The sequence below is a fragment of the Bombina bombina genome, chromosome 5 (genome assembly GCF_027579735.1).
Source record: "Bombina bombina isolate aBomBom1 chromosome 5, aBomBom1.pri, whole genome shotgun sequence".
NCBI classification, from domain to species: domain Eukaryota; kingdom Metazoa; phylum Chordata; class Amphibia; order Anura; family Bombinatoridae; genus Bombina; species Bombina bombina.
Window position 1 is genome coordinate 162,764,952 of NC_069503.1, and position 17,986 is coordinate 162,782,937.

Below are 17,986 nucleotides of genomic sequence, written 5' to 3' on the forward strand. Positions count from 1 at the left end.
GGATATTAAACTACTTTTTTGGAAAGTGTTATTTCTTTTGGCTATCTTTTCTGCTAGAAGAGTTTCTGAGTTGTCGGCTCTCTTGTGAGCCTCCTTATTTGATATTCCATCAAGATAAAATGGTTTTACTGACTTCGTTTAAATTCTTACCCAAGGTTGTGAATTCTAACAACATTAGTAGGGAAATTGTTGTTCCTTCTTTGTGTCCTAATCCTAAGAATTCTCTTGAGAGATCTCTACATTCTTTGGATGTGGTAATAGCTTTGAAATACTATGTTGAGGCTACCAAGAAAGACTTTTAGCTTATTCATTATTTTTTCTGGTTCCAGGAAAGGTCAGAAAGCCTCTGCCATTCATTTGGCATCTTGGTTAAAACTTTTGATTCACAAGGCTTATTTGAAGGCGGGGCAGTCTTCGCCTCAAAGAATTACAGCTCATTCCTTTTACGAGGTCAGTTGCCAGTTTTTGGGCTTTCAAGAATGGAGCTTCAGTTGATCAGATTTGCAAAGCAGCAACTTGGTCTTCTTTGCATACATTTACTAAATTTTACCATTTTGATGTATTTGCTTCCCCAGAAGCAGTCTTTGGTAGAAAAGTTCTACAGGCAGTTGTCTCAGTTTGATTCCTTTGCCCATAATTTGAGTTTTTTGAAATTTAAGAAAACTTAATTATTATTTGGATTTAATTTTTTTCATCGGAAATAGCTGTTTTTATTTTATCCCTCCCTTTCTAGTGTCTCTGTGGATTTCAACATCTTGGGCATTATATCCCATACGTCACTAGCTCATGGAGTCTTGCCACTTACATGAAAGAATTTTTTATTTATTTAAGAACTTACCTGATAAAATAATTTCTTTCATAGTGGCAAGAGTCCATGAGACCCCCCCTATTCTTTGGTGGTTTATGATTTTTTTGTATAAAAACACATTATTTTTCTAGTTCCTCTTTTTGTATGCTTATTTACTCCTTTTTACACCTCACTACTTGACTATATGTTAAAACTGAGGTATGTGTGTGGTGGGAGGTGTATTTATAGGCATTTTGAGGTTTGGGAAACTTTGCCCCCTCCTGGTAGGAACGTATATCCCATACGTCACTAGCTCATGGACTATTGCCACTATGAAAGAAATTAATTTATCAGGTAAGTTCTTACATAAATTATGTTTTTCATTGCTTTTGCTATTTTCTTATCACTGCTTCACATTTTGTGAAGCTCAACAAACTTTTTCCGCACATCACAGCTATATTCCTTGGTCTTTCCCATTGTGATGAATGACTAAGGTAATTTGGCCGATGTTTTACCCCATATTTATAGTAGAAACACAGCACTAAGAAGACAGAGCACCAGATGGTGGTTTAAAAACATCCACATTTTATTGTAATTCATTAAAAACCAGGATACCCAGGTATAAACACAAGTAGGAAGTCAGCTAGACTCAAAAATGTGTTCCTGCTCCCACCACCCCATGAAGAGTTTGGTGTAGGAGGTGGCAAATTTCGCCCCATAGCATTTCCACAGATCTGGATGTAGAAAACCCCCTCAAACTCATGGGGTGGTAGGAGCAGGAACACATTTTTGGAGGTGGGAACCCTTTCAGCTCAAAGGTAGTTGTTTACAAAAGATTCATAGATGATCTTTTATTCATCTGGAGGGGTGATGAGCCAGAATTGCAACGTTTTGTACAATACTTGAATACCAATGATCTGGGCATTGGTTTTACCTTTGAGTGGAATCAGACTAGCATTAACTATTTGGATTTAACTCTGACGGGTACTTGTGGTGAAAAAATTTCCACCACTGTTTACTAAAAAACTATTTCAGGCAACACCCTTTTGCAAACTTCTAGTTGCCACCCAGGGAGCATGTTCAAGGGGATTGCCAAAGGACAGTTTATTCGCTTTAAGAGAAACTGTTCAGATGAGGTTAAATTCAGACAGGAATCAGAAAAGTTGACAAAACGTTTTGTAGAAAGAGGCTATTGTAAAAACACAATTAGTTCAGCAGTAAAATCAGTAAGGAAATTAAACAGAAATGATCTGCTAAAACCTAAGGCCTAGATTTGGAGTTTGGCGGTAGCCGTGAAAACCAGCGTTAGAGGCTCCTAACGCTGGTTTTAGGCTACCGCCGGTATTTGGAGTCAGTCAAAAAAGGGTCTAACGCTCACTTTTCAGCCGCAACTTTTCCATACCGCAGATCCCCTTACGTCAATTGCGTATCCTATCTTTTCAATGGGATCTTTCTAACTCCGGTATTTAGAGTCGTGTCTGAAGTGAGCGTTAGAAATCTAGCGACAAAACTCCAGCCGCAGAAAAAAGTCAGTAGTTAAGAGCTTTCTAGGCTAACGCCGGTTCATAAAGCTCTTAACTACTGTACCCTAAAGTACACTAACACCCATAAACTACCTATGTACCCCTAAACCGAGGTCCCCCCACATCACCGACACTCGATTACATTTTTTTAACCCCTAATCTGCCGACCGCCACCTACGTTATCCTTATGTACCCCTAATCTGCTGCCCCTAACACCGCCGACCCCTATATTATATTTATTAACCCCTAATCTACCCCCCACAACGTCGCCGCCAGCTACCTACACTTATTAACCCCTAATCTGCCGTCCGCATGCCGCCGCCAGCTACATTATAGCTATGTACCCCTAATTTGCTGCCCTAACATCGCTGACCCCAATATTATATTTATTAACCCCTAACCTGCCCCCCACAACGTCGCCGCCACCTACCTACAATAATTAACCCCTAATCTGCCGACCGCAAAGAGCCGCCACCTACATTATAGCTATTATATTTATTAACCCCTAATCTGCCCTCCCTAACATCGCCGACACCTAACTTCAATTATTAACCCCTAATCTGCTGACCGAATCTCGCCGCTATTCTAATAAATGTATTAACCCCTAAAGCTAAGTCTAACCCTAACACCCCCTAAGTTAAATATAATTTAAATCTAACGAAATTAATTAACTCTTATTAAATAAATTATTCCTATTTAAATACTTACCTGTAAAATAAATCCTAATATAGCTACAATATAAATTATAATTATATTGTAGCTATTTTAGGATTAATATTTATTTTACAGGTAACTTTGTATTTATTTTAACCAGGTACAATAGCTATTAAATAGTTAAGAACTATTTAATAGCTAAAATAGTTAAAATAATTACAAAATTACCTGTAAAATAAATCCTAACCTAAGTTACAATTAAAACTAACACTACACTATCAATAAATTAATTAAATACAATACCTACAATTACCTACAATTAAACCTAACACTACACTATCAATACATTAATTAAATACAATACCTACAAATAAATACAATGAAATAAACTAACTAAAGTACAAAAAATAAAAAAGGACTAAGTTACAAAAAATAAAAAAATATTTACAAACATAAGAAAAATATTACAACAATTTTAAACTAATTACACCTACTCTAAGTCCCCTAATAAAATAACAAAGCCCCCCAAAATAAAAAATGCCCTACCCTATTCTAAATTACTAAAGTTCAAAGCTCTTTTACCTTACCAGCCCTGAACAGGGCCCTTTGCGGGGCATGCCCCAAAGAATTCAGCTCTTTTGCCTGTAAAAAAAAACATACAATACCCCCCCCCAACATTACAACCCACCACCCACATACCCCTAATCTAACCCAAACCCCCCTTAAATAAACCTAACACTAAGCCCCTGAAGATCTTCCTACCTTGTCTTCACCATGCCAGGTATGACCGTCCGTTCCAGGCTCCGATATCTTCATCTAAGCCCAAGCGGGGGCTAGACATCCATCATCCGACGGCTGAAGAAGTCCAGAAGAGGCTCCAAAGTCTTCATCCTATCCGGGAAGAAAAGTAGATCCGGACCGGCAACCATCATCTTCCAAGCGGCATCTTCTATCTTCATCCGATGAGGACCGGCTCCATCTTGAAGACCTCCACCGCGGACCCATCTTCATCCTCCGACGTCCAACTGAAGAATGACGGTTCCTTTAAGGGACGTCATCCAAGATGGCGTCCCTCGAATTCCGATTGGCTGATAGGATTCTATCAGCCAATCGGAATTAAGGTAGGAAAATTCTGATTGGCTGATGGAATCAGCCAATCAGAATCAAGTTCAATCCGATTGGCTGATCCAATCAGCCAATCAGATTGAGCTTGCATTCTATTGGCTGTTCCGATCAGCTGTTCCGATTTTCCACGGATACTGCTTGTAGGAGCCGACTCAGTACTGTTCCTATCACAGAAGAGCCAGCCCCACACACCTACGATGATGTCAGTTTAGGATGTCTTTTTGCCTGTTGATTTTTATCTAAGGGGAGGAGCTGATTCTATGTGGGCACTAACACAGAGGAGCGAATAGGATACACCCGCTGTGAGGACACGAAAGGTGGCGGCTGAGGACGTGTTGGTGAGTAAGATTCTCACAGCCTACCTGTGGGCACTTGGTGCTGGGAAAAGCTGTTTAAACCGAGTGAGCCCACTGAATACCGCACCAAACTTTTATATTTTTATATGTTGTATACAGCAGTGGGGTAAGCCGCTCTTAACCTGTGAAGTGCCTGCATTTATATGGATCAAGAATCTGCGACTTTGTCTTTAATGTGACCATACTTCACATGATTTACAATTGTGAATTCCCAGACCTGACGTATTTCATTACACTAAGGGAACTTTTTGTGTGGACCCCATATTTATACCCCTGTGAAACAGGAAGTCATGGTTGAACTATTTCCTGTTGCTAGTTACCCAGGTGTACAAAAAATGTAATATATAATTGGGAATATACGCCAAATATATTTTTAAATAATTAATTCATAGGGGTGCCAACAATTTTAAAAATAGAGGAGATTAATTGCGCTACGTCCTGATCAAAGATAGTTTTATACAGTAGTATAGATAGTAGTATTATATATTCTCATAAAACTTTTCAATATGTTCCAATATATGTGATGTTTTCAATATTTTTTTTCAATATATAGCACGTGTCATGTGTGTTAAAGAAAAAGTTTTTTCTCCCCACTAGCACACTCGTGGATTCCGTATTACACACATACATAAAGCATTGTATAAATAAATTAATAAATGTATCAATAAATAAATCAAATAACATGTTACTGTCCTTTGCGTACAATAATGTGGTTAAAAGGTCACAATAAAATTCCACAGTACCTTAAAATGGATTCCCAGTAAAATTGTACTGGCTATTTGTGTCCCTTATAGTAATCCTTGATATGGTTAAGAGTTCCGGTGGATGGTATAAAGTAAGCTTTTGTAGCAGAAGTAGAGTCAAACTGCCAGAGTGCTGCCTTATTCCAGCTAGGTATTCCACAAGCCTTGGCACAAAAGTGGTGACATAAAAACGAAAAGAAAGAAGAAAGGCGCACAAGGCACGACTCAAGTGAAAGATTTAATAACAGATATTGCACAAGCAAGTATAATAACACTTACTAGAATAAAAATGAAAACAAGCATTCAGATGGAGCGTTCAGTATTCACAGCTCCTTGTCTCTCACAGGCGTAGCTGGTCTGCCTTCTTTAGCTATAACAAGCTGCTGCAGGCAAGGTGTTCCGGATCCTTTGCCCGGCTGCCGTATAGCTCGTGGGGACAAGGTTTTTGCAGTGCACCAACAGTCTCCAGGTGAAATGTCGAACAGCCTTACGCTTTTCCCCCGATCTACGGTCGGGCTTCTTCAAGAGGCACTTTGATAAACGGATATCCCCAATGTTGCGCCTTTTCTTTTTAAAGGCGTATTGACCAATCCCAATGTGGGTGTGTGCTGAATGGCCAATCATGGTTGGGGGTGTGTATTCGTGACTCCGTGTCAGTGGCGATAGTTAGCAACTGTTTCTATAGTGCATTATTTTGTTGTACATACATAGAACTATAATATATTTATAAACAAAACTAAAACAACAACATAAAAAACCTTTTCCATCTCTATGGATACAATTTGGTAATTATGATGTAATCGCTAGAAGATATGCATTTCATTTGTTAACAAGAATTAATACAAAAATAAATAGCAGTGTAAAAATATATAACTAAACTAAATTGAAAGCAACAATTTAAACATTATAATTGATTTTCTATAAAAGGACAGACTCCATGTACTATGCATATACTAATGACTTTGCTAGTAAATTAATTAACAATTAAAAATATAAATATAACAGGAATTGATCAAAATGACAATTTAAACATAATAATTGATTTTCTATAAAAGATCAGACTCCATGTACTGTACATACACTAATGGATTTACTAGTAAACATGAACTGTTTTGATCATGAGCCACATACTCAAAATTGCCTAATCCACTTGGGGTTATTGAGTGGGTACTTCACAAGAATTAATGCCATTTGTAATTATGTTTTACTATGCTTACAGTTACAGAAAAATGTATTTAAAAACATATTTGAAAATTTAAAAAGAATGATAGCATAAAATTGGAATTAAATAGTATAATGGGATTGGGAATACTGTAGATTTGAAAATGCTTATTAATTGAGCAAAAGTTACAGAAGATGTATATGTTTTGATATCGGGCTCGCTATGATCATAATTGATTCCTAAAAGATAAGATTACATAATCCTACAGGATTCATGGATGTAGTGTAAAAGCTGGCATATATATATGGTGTATTAGATACCCCTAAAAAGGTTCAATAAAAAGACTGCTACGTCTATGTCTATATTAAGTCCTTTTTGTTTGGGAAACACAATACATTTGTATTCTTAGAGAACTAGGGTTACTTCCATGGCAATCTAAATAATGTTTAGGCACACTATGATTAACCAATTTTTCCTTAATGTTATAAATATGTTCATTAATTCTGCGTCTCGCTTTCCTTTTGGTGCGGCCTACATATAAAAGGCCACACCCACATTCCAATAGATAAACGATATATGTGGAGTCGCAGTTACTTTTTAATTTTATATTATATGTTTCAGTTGATTGGCTGTTATGGAAGGTTGGTGCTTTGTTAATATGTTTACACATATTACACCTTGTTTTGCCGCATCTCATAGTACCCTTCCATTCCTTTAACCAGTTATCTGCCTTCTTAACATCAATTACCTTATTGTTAGTAATGAATTTGATTTTACTTGGGGCCAAAATGTTTCTAAGGCTTTTGCCTTTTTTATATGTAAATGTAGGTCTATCTTCAAGATGTGGTCCTAGAAGGGGTTCTGATTTTAATAAAGGCCAATGTTTTTTAAGGATGTTTTCTAATTTTTTAGAGCCTTCATTGAAGGTAGTAATGAATCTTATAGGATTATTTTTAGTGGATTGTGATTTTATAAATTTATTATATAAATTAGTCCCTATTGCTGCTGAATTATCTTCAGAACTATTCCTGTAGAAGAACGACTTTCTATCCTTAGATGCTGCTTTAGATTTGGCTAATTGTAATACCTCTTGATTATAACCTTTGTCTATAAATTTCTTTTCCAAAATGTTTGCTTCTATTTCATAATCGGATTCATGAGTACAGTTTCTTTTTATCCTTAAAAACTGGCTGTGTGGGACATTATTTATCCAACATTTTTTATGTGCACTTTTGGCTTGTATAAAGCTATTCCGGTCAGTAGTTTTCCTATGATTTTTTACTGCTATTTTCCCTTGGCTATCTTTAAACAATGTCAGATCCAAAATCTCAATTTGTTCATTTGAACATGACTTGGTAAATAGTAAATTAAAATCATTACCATTTATGTAATCCATAAATTCATTGATTAATTCATACCCACCCCTCCATAGAATGATAATGTCATCTATAAATCTAGCATAGGTTAAAATATTACTACTGAAGGGATTATTCCAAATGTACTCATTCTCAAATGCATTAACATACAAATTCGCATATGATGGGGCAAAAGTCGTCCCCATCGCTGTCCCTCTTTTTTGTACATAAAATTTGTTTTGGAAATTAAAATAGTTTCGGTTCAAAATAAAATAAAATGTTTAATAGAAAGTATAGGTTTTATTTATTAAAATCAGATCCTCTTCTAGGACCACATCTTGAAGATAGACCTACATTTACATATAATAAAGGCAAAAGCCTTAGAAACATTTTGGCCCCAAGTAAAATCAAATTCATTACTAACAATAAGGTAATTGATGTTAAGAAGGCAGATAACTGGTTAAAGGAATGGAAGGGTACTATGAGATGCGGCAAAACAAGGTGTAATGTGTGTAAACATATTAACAAAGCACCAACCTTCCATAACAGCCAATCAACTGAAACATTCAATAAAAAATTCAAAAGTAACTGCGACTCCACATATATTATTTATCTATTGGAATGTGGGTGTGGCCTTTTATATGTAGGCCGCACCAAAAGGAAAGCGAGACGCAGAATTAATGAACATATTTATAACATTAAGGAAAAATTGGTTAATCATAGTGTGCCTAAACATTATTTAGATTGCTATGGAAGTAACCCTAGTTCTCTAAGAATACAAATTATAGATTGTATTTCCCAAACAAAACCAAATAGGCTACTTGAATTAAGAAAATTAGAAGCAAAGTGGATCTATAAGCTTAAAACATTACAACCTTTAGGACTTAATATAGCCATAGACGTAGCAGCCTTTTTATAGAACCTTTTTAGGGGTATCGAATACACCATATATATGCCAGCTTTTACACTACATCCATGTATCCTGTAGGATTATGTAATCTTATCTTTTAGGAATCAATTATAATCATAGCGAGCCCGATATCAAAACATATACATCTTCTGTACGTTTTTGTCAATTAATAAGCATTTTCAAATCTACAGTATTCTCAATCCCATGATACTTTTTAATTCCAATTTTATGCTATCGTTCTTTTTAAATCTTCAAATATGTTTTTAAACACTCTCTAGCTCCATGTATAAGCATTTAATCCCCAGAATACATTTTTCTGTAACTGTAAGCGTAGTAAAACATAATTACGAATGGCATTAATTCTTGTGAAGTACTCACTCAATAACCCCAAGTGGATTAGGCAATTTTGAGTATGTGGCTCATGATCAAAACAGTTCATGTTTACTAGTAAAGCCATTAGTGTATGTACAGTACATGGAGTCTGATCTTTTATAGAAAAGCAATTATAATGTTTAAATTGTCGTTTTTATCAATTCCTATTATATTTATATTTTTAATTGTAATTTATTTACTAGCAAATTCATTAGTATATGCATAGTACATGGAGTCTGTCCTTTTATAGAAAATCAATTATAATGTTTAAATTGTTGCTTTCAATTCAGTTTAGTTATATATTTTTACACTGTTATTTATTTTTGTATTAATTCTTGTTAACAAATGAAATGCATATCTTCTAGCGATTACATCATAATTACCAAATTGTATCCATAGAGATGGAAAAGGTTTTTTATGTTGTTATTTTAGTTTTGTTTATAAATATATTATAGTTCTATGTATGTACAACAAAATGCACTATAGAAACAGTTGCTAACTATCGCCACTGACACGGAGTCATGAATACACACCCCCAACCATGATTGGCCATTCAGCACACACCCACATTGGGATTGGTCAATACACCTTTAAAAAGAAAAGGCGCAACATTGGGGATATCCGTTTATCAAAGTGCCTCTTGAAGAAGCCCGACCGTAGATCGGGGGAAACGCGTAAGGCTGTTCGACATTTCACCTGGAGACTGTTGGTGCACTGCAAAAACCCTGTCCCCACGAGCTATACAGCAGCCGGGCAAAGGATCCGGAACACCTTGCCTGCAGCTGCTTGTTATAGCTAAAGAAGGCAGACCAGCTACGCCTGTGAGAGACAAGGAGCTGTGAATACTGAACGCTCCATCTGAATGCTTGTTTTCATTTTTATTCTAGTAAATGTTGTTATACTTGCGTGTGCAATATCTGTTAATAAATCTTTCACTTGAGTCGTGCCTTGTGCGCCTTCTTTCTTTTCGTTTTTGTGCCAACAATTGTGCCACACAAATATTTAACAAAGATGTATTTTTGTAGATAATACTGTGCTGTGTTTGCAATTGTTTGATATCCATGAAAGCAGATTATTTTTGTTTATTTTTTGAACAAAAGGTTAAACAGTAAAGACAATAATTTTTCAAAGCCTTCTTTGCTCATATTTACCAAGGGTTCCAATATTAATGGAGGGCACTGTGTGTGTGTAAATGTAATACTATTTAAGTCGATCTTGAAGCTCACAGAAAAATGAGTGTGTTTATGTTTAATTTTTCTCACTGGTGGCGAGATATTCTAAGAAGTCTATTCATTACGGCGAGGCCCTTAAGAACAATTTAGAAACACAATTTTTTTCTTGAGAAATGTTTATGTTGCTATGTAGTGTTCTTTATGTGAAACAGAGACTGCTACATTACAATACAAGGTCAAAATAAAAAAAGATTTTGCGTTTTTTCTCTCCATGTCGGCGAAGTTTTGAATATCAGGCCCTTGCTAAGAAGGACAAAAACCACAGCCATATGTGAATAAAAACAAGCCACCACAGGCATAAAAAATATCTTTGGAATACACTTTAAATCTATTTTAAGAAAAATAGATTTTCATGTACATTTGTATATCTATGAGCGTGAGAAATCAAACTTCAAGTTCTAGTTTTAAAAGTCAGAAAATACTGAGGGCTTGATTACGAGTGGAGTGCATAAGGGGTTTATAATGAGGGTTTGCACTCCTTACTACTTGTATTAGGCGTTTACAGTAAACAAGATCGCTTTAGCACAATTGAGATTTACGCTAGAAATATTAACATTCAATATTTCACTGTTACACACAATTTTCAAAGTGTTCACGCTCATTCTGTAGAAACATTTGAATGGTAGAACAAATATCAAGGAGAACATCTGTTTTATAGTTTTAATGTCAAATATTAGGCCATTTCATAGACTGTTTGGACTGTTGTTCACTGTTTTTCTTTATGTCAGTCAGTTTGCCTTTAACCTGTGTTATTTGCTTTTTTCCCCCCCAGAGCTTTTACAAAAGGCTGCCGGTGCGTGGAACTTGATTGTTGGGATGGTCCAAATAATGAGCCAGTTATTTATCATGGGTACACACTAACTTCCAAGATCCTCTTCAAAGATGTCATTACAGAAGTTAAGAAATATGGGTTCAAGGTAAGTCTAACAGTTACCTACCCAGTTACGTCTCTGTGTATGAGGCTTCATATGAAAGTTTTTTTCTGTGAGTGCTTTTATGCGTTTATGATTAATCAAAGTATCTCATTTAAAGGGATAGCAAAAACAAAAATGAAACGTGATTGAGTGCACTTCAATTTGAATTATATGCGTCTTTGCAATATACTTCCATTAGTGGTAGTGTTGTGTATTGCTTCTGAGGTAATTTGTGTCATACAATCCACTGCTGTCTCTCTGTAAGGGTGTGAAGTTTAAATACTAATGCACAGGCCCACACAGGATATGTGCGTATGCTGCAGAAAAATAGTAATAACTTTTACTAGAAGTCTTTTTGCTATTGAAAGTATATTGCAAAAATGCTTATATTTCAAGTGCACCCATCTATGCACATTTTAATTATGACCTTCCTATCCCTAAAGGAAATGAATGATTGATTATTTTAGTGAATTCTTAATTTTATGGAGGTTAAAAGGACATGAAACTGAAACATTGTCTTTCATGATTCAGATAGAGAATACAATTTTAAACAACTTTCCAATTTACTTCCATTATTTAATTTGCTTCATTCTCTTTGTATCTTTTGTTGAAGAAACATCAATGCACTACTAGGTGCTAGCTGAACACATTGGGTGAGCCAATAAGATGAGGCATATATGTGCAGCCACCAATCATCAGCTCCTGAGCCTTTTTAACAAAGGATGCCAAGAGAACAAAATAACCGATAATAGAAGTAAACTGGGAAAATGTAAAAATCAAATGCTCTATCTGAATAATTAAAGAAATAAGTGAGTTTCATGTCCCTTTAATTGACCACATAAGATGTAACAGATGTATCTTGTTTATTTCTTTTTATAAAGACCTCTCAGTATCCTATTATACTCTCACTGGAGAACCACTGCTCGCTAGAGCAACAGAAGGTTATGGCCAATCATATGAAGAGCATTCTGGGAGATATGCTTCTGACAGCGCCACTAAATGGGAAGATACAGGACTTCCCGTCTCCAGAGGTTAGTAAGACCCAGCATTGCACCAGCCCATACTTACCCAGTGAAGCTTCTATGAAGCTAATAGATACAGTAGTCCTTTTTATATCTTACGTAGTAGATGAGTTTTATATTGCGTGGAATCCCCTTGTTTGCTGCAATTGTTTTTCAGAAAATAAACTCCATCCGCCACTTGCCTTATTTGAAGCAGGCTATTTAGATTTGCTACTGCAGAAGGCAAAGCTAGCTACAGTCATTTTGTCAGTAGTTTCCTATTTTATCATCTCTGCCAAGGCCAAGAGGGACAGTGATTTGGCAGGGATAGGCTTGTACCATGTGCACTTCCAATCCTCAGAATTGGCAAACTTAAAGGGACAGTCTACTTGATTTTTGTATTTTTTAAAAAGATAGATAACCTGTATTATCCATTCCCCAGCTTTGCACAACCAGCATTGTTATATGTATATACTTTCTAACCTCTAAATATCTGCCTGTTGCAGGCCACCTCTTATCACAGTGCATTTTGACAGTTTTTCACAGCTAGACAGCACTAGTTCATGTGTGCCATATGGATTATATTGTGCTCACTCCTGTGGAGTTATTTATGAGTCAGCACTGATTGGCTAAAATACAATTCTGACAAAATAATTGAAATAAGGGGTCATTCTGCAGAGGCTTAGATGCAAGGTTATCACAAAGGTAAAAAGAATATTAATATAACCGTGTTGGGGTAATAAAGGGAAACCTATCTTTTTAAGGAATAATTTTCAGACTTTAATAAAAGGAGCAAAATAAATAAATACTGAAAGTGTATTGGAAAGTGCAACATTTTATGTTACAATTGTAGATATTTACTGTCCCTTTAAGAACCTCTTATGCTACTGTGTTAACCCAGCCGTCTCTCGACAAAAAGCTATGTAAATCTCTGCCGCTAATCACAAAGCTGCCTCATATATACTGTATATATAATGTATTCAGAGCAAAGATTAGCATAAGAAGGATATGTAGATGTTTTTAGTTATATTAGTTATTTAAATAGTGAAGAAACAATTGTAACGTTTTAGTGTCTATAAAGTATTATAGTTTCTATAAGTTAATAGAGCATATTCTTTATCTGATAACAATTAGGGGCAGATAGAATGTGCAAACAGTGTCTTTGTGGATATAGCAATATTAAAGTAACCATTTAACAGAATTTAAAGTTACAATGTTCCACAAAGCCGTTGTCTGCATACTTTATCTGTCCCTAGTTGACACTATTGTGTTCAGATATAAAGTGATTGGCCAGCTCAGAACAGCCATCTTGTCTTTTGATGTCAGAGAGATGTTGTCTGATTCTTTCTCTGACCTCTCGTGTCGTGCAACCTATGTACTGTTTGTGATTACATATGCACCAAATCATGTACACTACATTTTTGGATCTGCAATTGACACAGGTGTCAAGTTCATATCTTTTACCATTGATATTGGACTCAAAAGTTTTAGACATACTACCAAAACCACAAGGGATGCAGTGGCTGTAACCACACTTGTACATCCCCTTGACCTGGAGCCAAGAGCTAGTGGGCCTATAACCTTTGAGTTTACTTGGTGAGAGTAAATTGCCTAAAGTAACACCTTTGCTATAGGAGAAATTGCAACCCTATTTTACCACATCTTGTAATCTATCATCGGCCAATAGCATTGGAAAATGTCTTTTGACCACATTGCAGATTTGATGGTATTCGGATGAAAACATGAGTAACAAAATTTACTCTGTCCGGAGAAAACTTAGACTGATTCTTTCTCGACTGATCTCTAAGAACAGAGTCACGACTGATACCATCAACCTCTGCCTTTGCTTTGTGAATCATATTTAAATTATAACCCCTCTCTTGGAATCTTCTAATGAGGTCTTTACTTTGAACTTCAAAATCAGTTTGATCACTACAATTTCGTTTGGCTCTAATGAATTGCCCTTTAATGATGGAATAGGGAACCTGTTTAGGGTGATTACTCTTGCCGTGAAGAATGGTATTGCCTGATATGGGTTTTCTGTACATCGTAGTCTCAACTTTATTGTTAGTGTGATTAAATATTAGAGTGATGTCCAGAAAATTAATTTTATTATCATTGTACTCATGGGTGAACTTGAGACCACAGGGGTTATCGTTGAGGTAATTTATTAAATCTCCAATTCGTCGATTGTCGCCAGACCAGACCAACAAAAGGTCATCTATATAGCGATAATACGTGCGAATATCTGAAATAAAGGGATTTCTGTCACCATAAACAAAGAGAGACTCCCACCAACCCATGGTCAAGTTTGCAAACTAGGGGGCAAACTTTGCCCCCATCGCGGTCCCACGAATTTGAAGATAATAATTGTCTAGGCACGTAAAATAGTTATGGGTCAAAAGGAAATTAGTCACTTCAATCAGATAACTTACAAAGGTAGAAGTGTAATCCGTGCAATTAGTCAAAAAGTATTCAATCGCTCTTAAACCCACTTGATGTGGGATTGAAGAGTACAGTGAGACTACGTCCACTGTCAACCAGCAGTCGCTTTGATTGCACTGAAAAGCTTCAAACCTTTGAAGTACCTGTTTAGTGTCTCTTAAGTAACTTGGAAGTTTCAAAACTAAAGGTTGGATTATGCTGTCCAACCATTCAGACAGTTTTTCACAGAGAGAGCCAATACCGGAAACTATATTTACATAGAGAGTGCTGACAGTCATAGAAGGTCATATCAGACCTGGAGATTTTAATGTTTTTAAATAACTATCATCTCTCCCTTCTTGCTCTTAACTATCTTTCTCAACTCCCTCCTCTCTTCAATCTCTCTTTTTCCCCTCTCCCTTCTCTATTAGGCCATATCTTCTCTGTACACTCTTTCTTTACCCTCTCTCATATCTCTTCACACTTTTTTTCTCCATTCTCTCTTAACCCTGCCTTCGTCTCCACTTTCACTTTTTTCTCTACAATCTCTCTCTGCCCCGTTTACCTTCTCAGAAGTAACAGTCTAAGCACTAATAGGGTTCCAACAGACCTAGAGGAATAACATATCCTTGCACTTTCCTAGCTATATAATATCCCTTTAAATAACAGTTTTAGCACATAGCACAAAATATGTGTTTGTCAGTGCTGCAATAGGAATGTACATTCTGCAAATACAATGTGCTACTTACAACAAGCCACCTGACTTCAGACTCAACATTCACTAACTAACTTTCACTCACCACCGTTAAATTTCCACTCGCCAATGGCTAGCGGTCTAGTGGAAATTTTGAGCCCTGAGATATATATCAGTGCTTTTTTGTAAAAGAAAAGGTGCCTGTACTCATTGAATATTGATTGATACATTCTGCTCAGTAACTTTGAGAGAAGCAAAGGGACACAATTATTTACAATGTTTGATGTATTTTGTAGCCCCCTCTTGTGAAAACTAGAGTATTTACATGATGATTACAAATATTACCTTTAATGAGTTGGCAGAGGTGGGGTTACTCAGTACCGGCGAGTACCCCCATAAAAAAAAAAAAAAATTAATTATATATATATATATATATATATATATATATATATATATATATATATATATATATATATATATATATATATATATATATAAAAGCAAAACTTATATCATATGCAGAATAAATAAAACAGTAAAAGATTATCGAAAATGTGTTATGGTTATAAGGGACATAAACCTGCTATTTCAATATTTATACTGGCAGACTTAATCCCATCATCCATCAGGGAAGTAAAAAGGAAATATTTGAATTAGAGTTAATGTCGTTCTTCTTTTCACCACGGATATGTTGCCTCATGCAGGTGTATCCAGAAGCATTTCAGTCAAATCTGCCATCTAGTGGCTGTAACAGAGAGTTACATTTATATTTATCAGATTTATTTTAGTTGACAACCATCCTGTATTCTTTCACTGATTAAAATAATAATTTGGGGCATTAATGTTCTGAAGTGGGATTCGAACATAGTTGTTTGTGTGACCGTTAAATAAAGAGACATTCTAATGCTAAACATCACATTCTCTAATTAGTTCGGCCATGCGTTTAATACGTTTGTGGCGTAAATAATGCTATTGCACACTATAATTAGAGTCTGGAATTTTAGCATTCGAATGTTTGTGAATTTTTACCACCACAATTAGACTGTAAGCTCAAAAGCCAAACACACATTTTTCACCACACAGTTTCATACCTTGCTACTCCTTCTACTTAAAGAATTAATTTAGTACATTAGTAGCAGTAGCCATTTAAATCTGTGATATAGAACTATTTTTCTGAACTAGAAGAATATTTAACTCTACTATATTCTTACTATATATTATTAGCTCAGAATATTCTTTAGATGTTGTTTGTTTTGCAACACAACACTATTTATAATATGAAGTCAAGAAATGGTACTTGGAATCCTGCAGCATGAGCTGGATTACAAAATGATGTACTAACAAACACAATCACATTGTCTGGGCTATGAGTAATCATATGAGTTGGGGGGTCTACATTTTTGTAAAGTTTATCAGCGTTATTTCATTATTTTTCAATATGGATTACATTTTCTTTTCTTTTTTTTTTTATTGAGATTTTTAGCAAATACAGTATATTTTGTCCATTTACAAGAGCATGGAATATACATTATATATGCAGGTTGATATGATAAATAATTAGCTATAAAACAGGTTTGTAAGCTTATAACGGCAATGGTAGTAAACACAAGTATTTTCTTGAAACATGTATGTCCATAAACACTCCTTTAAAGGGAATAGTAAATATATTGTTAAACAAGTGAAAAATAGATATGCCTTTTTTATGACAATCCATGTCTTTGTATTAAAATGTAATAAAACATTTCCATCTTAATATGAGGAGAGTCCACGGCTTCATTCCTTACTTGTGGGAATACAGAACCTGGCCACCAGGAGGAGGCAAAGACACCCCAGCCAAAGGCTTAAATACCTCCCCTCATCCCCCAGTCATTCTTTGCCTTTTGTCACAGGAGGTTGGCAGTGAAGTGTCAGAAGATTTCGGAGTAGTTCCTAATGGAGGGTAGTACTCTTCGAGAGGAGACTGGAGTTTTAAGTAGTCTTGTCAGCCTCTCAGTGAGAGCATTGAGGAAAGTTAGAGTCTGGAGATGCAGGGAGAGTCTTTCTGCAAACCAATCCACTCATATTAACAGCTCCTTAAGCAGTCAGCGTTGACACGTTTCGCTGCCTGCTTACTTCACTCAAGTCCATGTCGGAAGCGCTCTAACAATCTGTCAAACTTAAAGGGACAGTATACACTCATTTTCATATAACTGCATGTAATAGACACTACTATAAAGAATAATATGCACAGATACTGATATAAAAATCCAGTATAAAACTGTTTAAAAACTTACTTAGAAGCTGTCAGTTTGGCTCTGTTGAAAAGGTAGCTGGAAAGCCCACTGCAAGTGGCAAATAAGACACTCCCCCCCTCCCCCTTCTATTGCATATGAAAAGACCCTTTACACAAACAGCAGCAAGCTGGAGAAGGTAGCTGACAGTATTCACATAAAACTTTGGGGCTTGGTTAGGAGTCTGAAAATCAGAGCAATGTTATTTAAAAATAAGCAAAACTATACATTTATTTAAAAAAAAACTTTATGGGCTATATAAATAGATCATCTACAAAACATTTATGCAAAGAAAAAATGAGTGTATAACGTCCCTTTAAAGGACCGTGTTACTGTTCCACGGCATAGATTCTGGTAAGATCGTTCGATTACTTTACACACATGTTAACGATAAGAAGACAGGGTCACAGTGGGACTCCTTTATCTTTATGGAATCAAGGCTTAATATCTCCTGAGGGGGATTA

At 35.8% G+C, this 17,986-nt stretch overlaps 1 protein-coding gene across 2 annotated transcripts in view; it reads left to right on the forward strand.

Annotated features, from left to right (window-relative positions):
• The window catches only part of PLCD1 (phospholipase C delta 1), a 381,478-nt gene that overhangs the window by 276,792 nt on the left and 86,700 nt on the right, over positions 1 to 17,986 (forward strand). For both annotated transcript variants that reach the window (XM_053713769.1, XM_053713768.1), the window contains exons 7-8: positions 10,992 to 11,136; positions 12,015 to 12,164. In XM_053713769.1, coding sequence (XP_053569744.1) covers positions 10,992 to 11,136; positions 12,015 to 12,164 — 295 coding nt within the window. The remainder of the gene's footprint in view (positions 1 to 10,991; positions 11,137 to 12,014; positions 12,165 to 17,986) is intronic.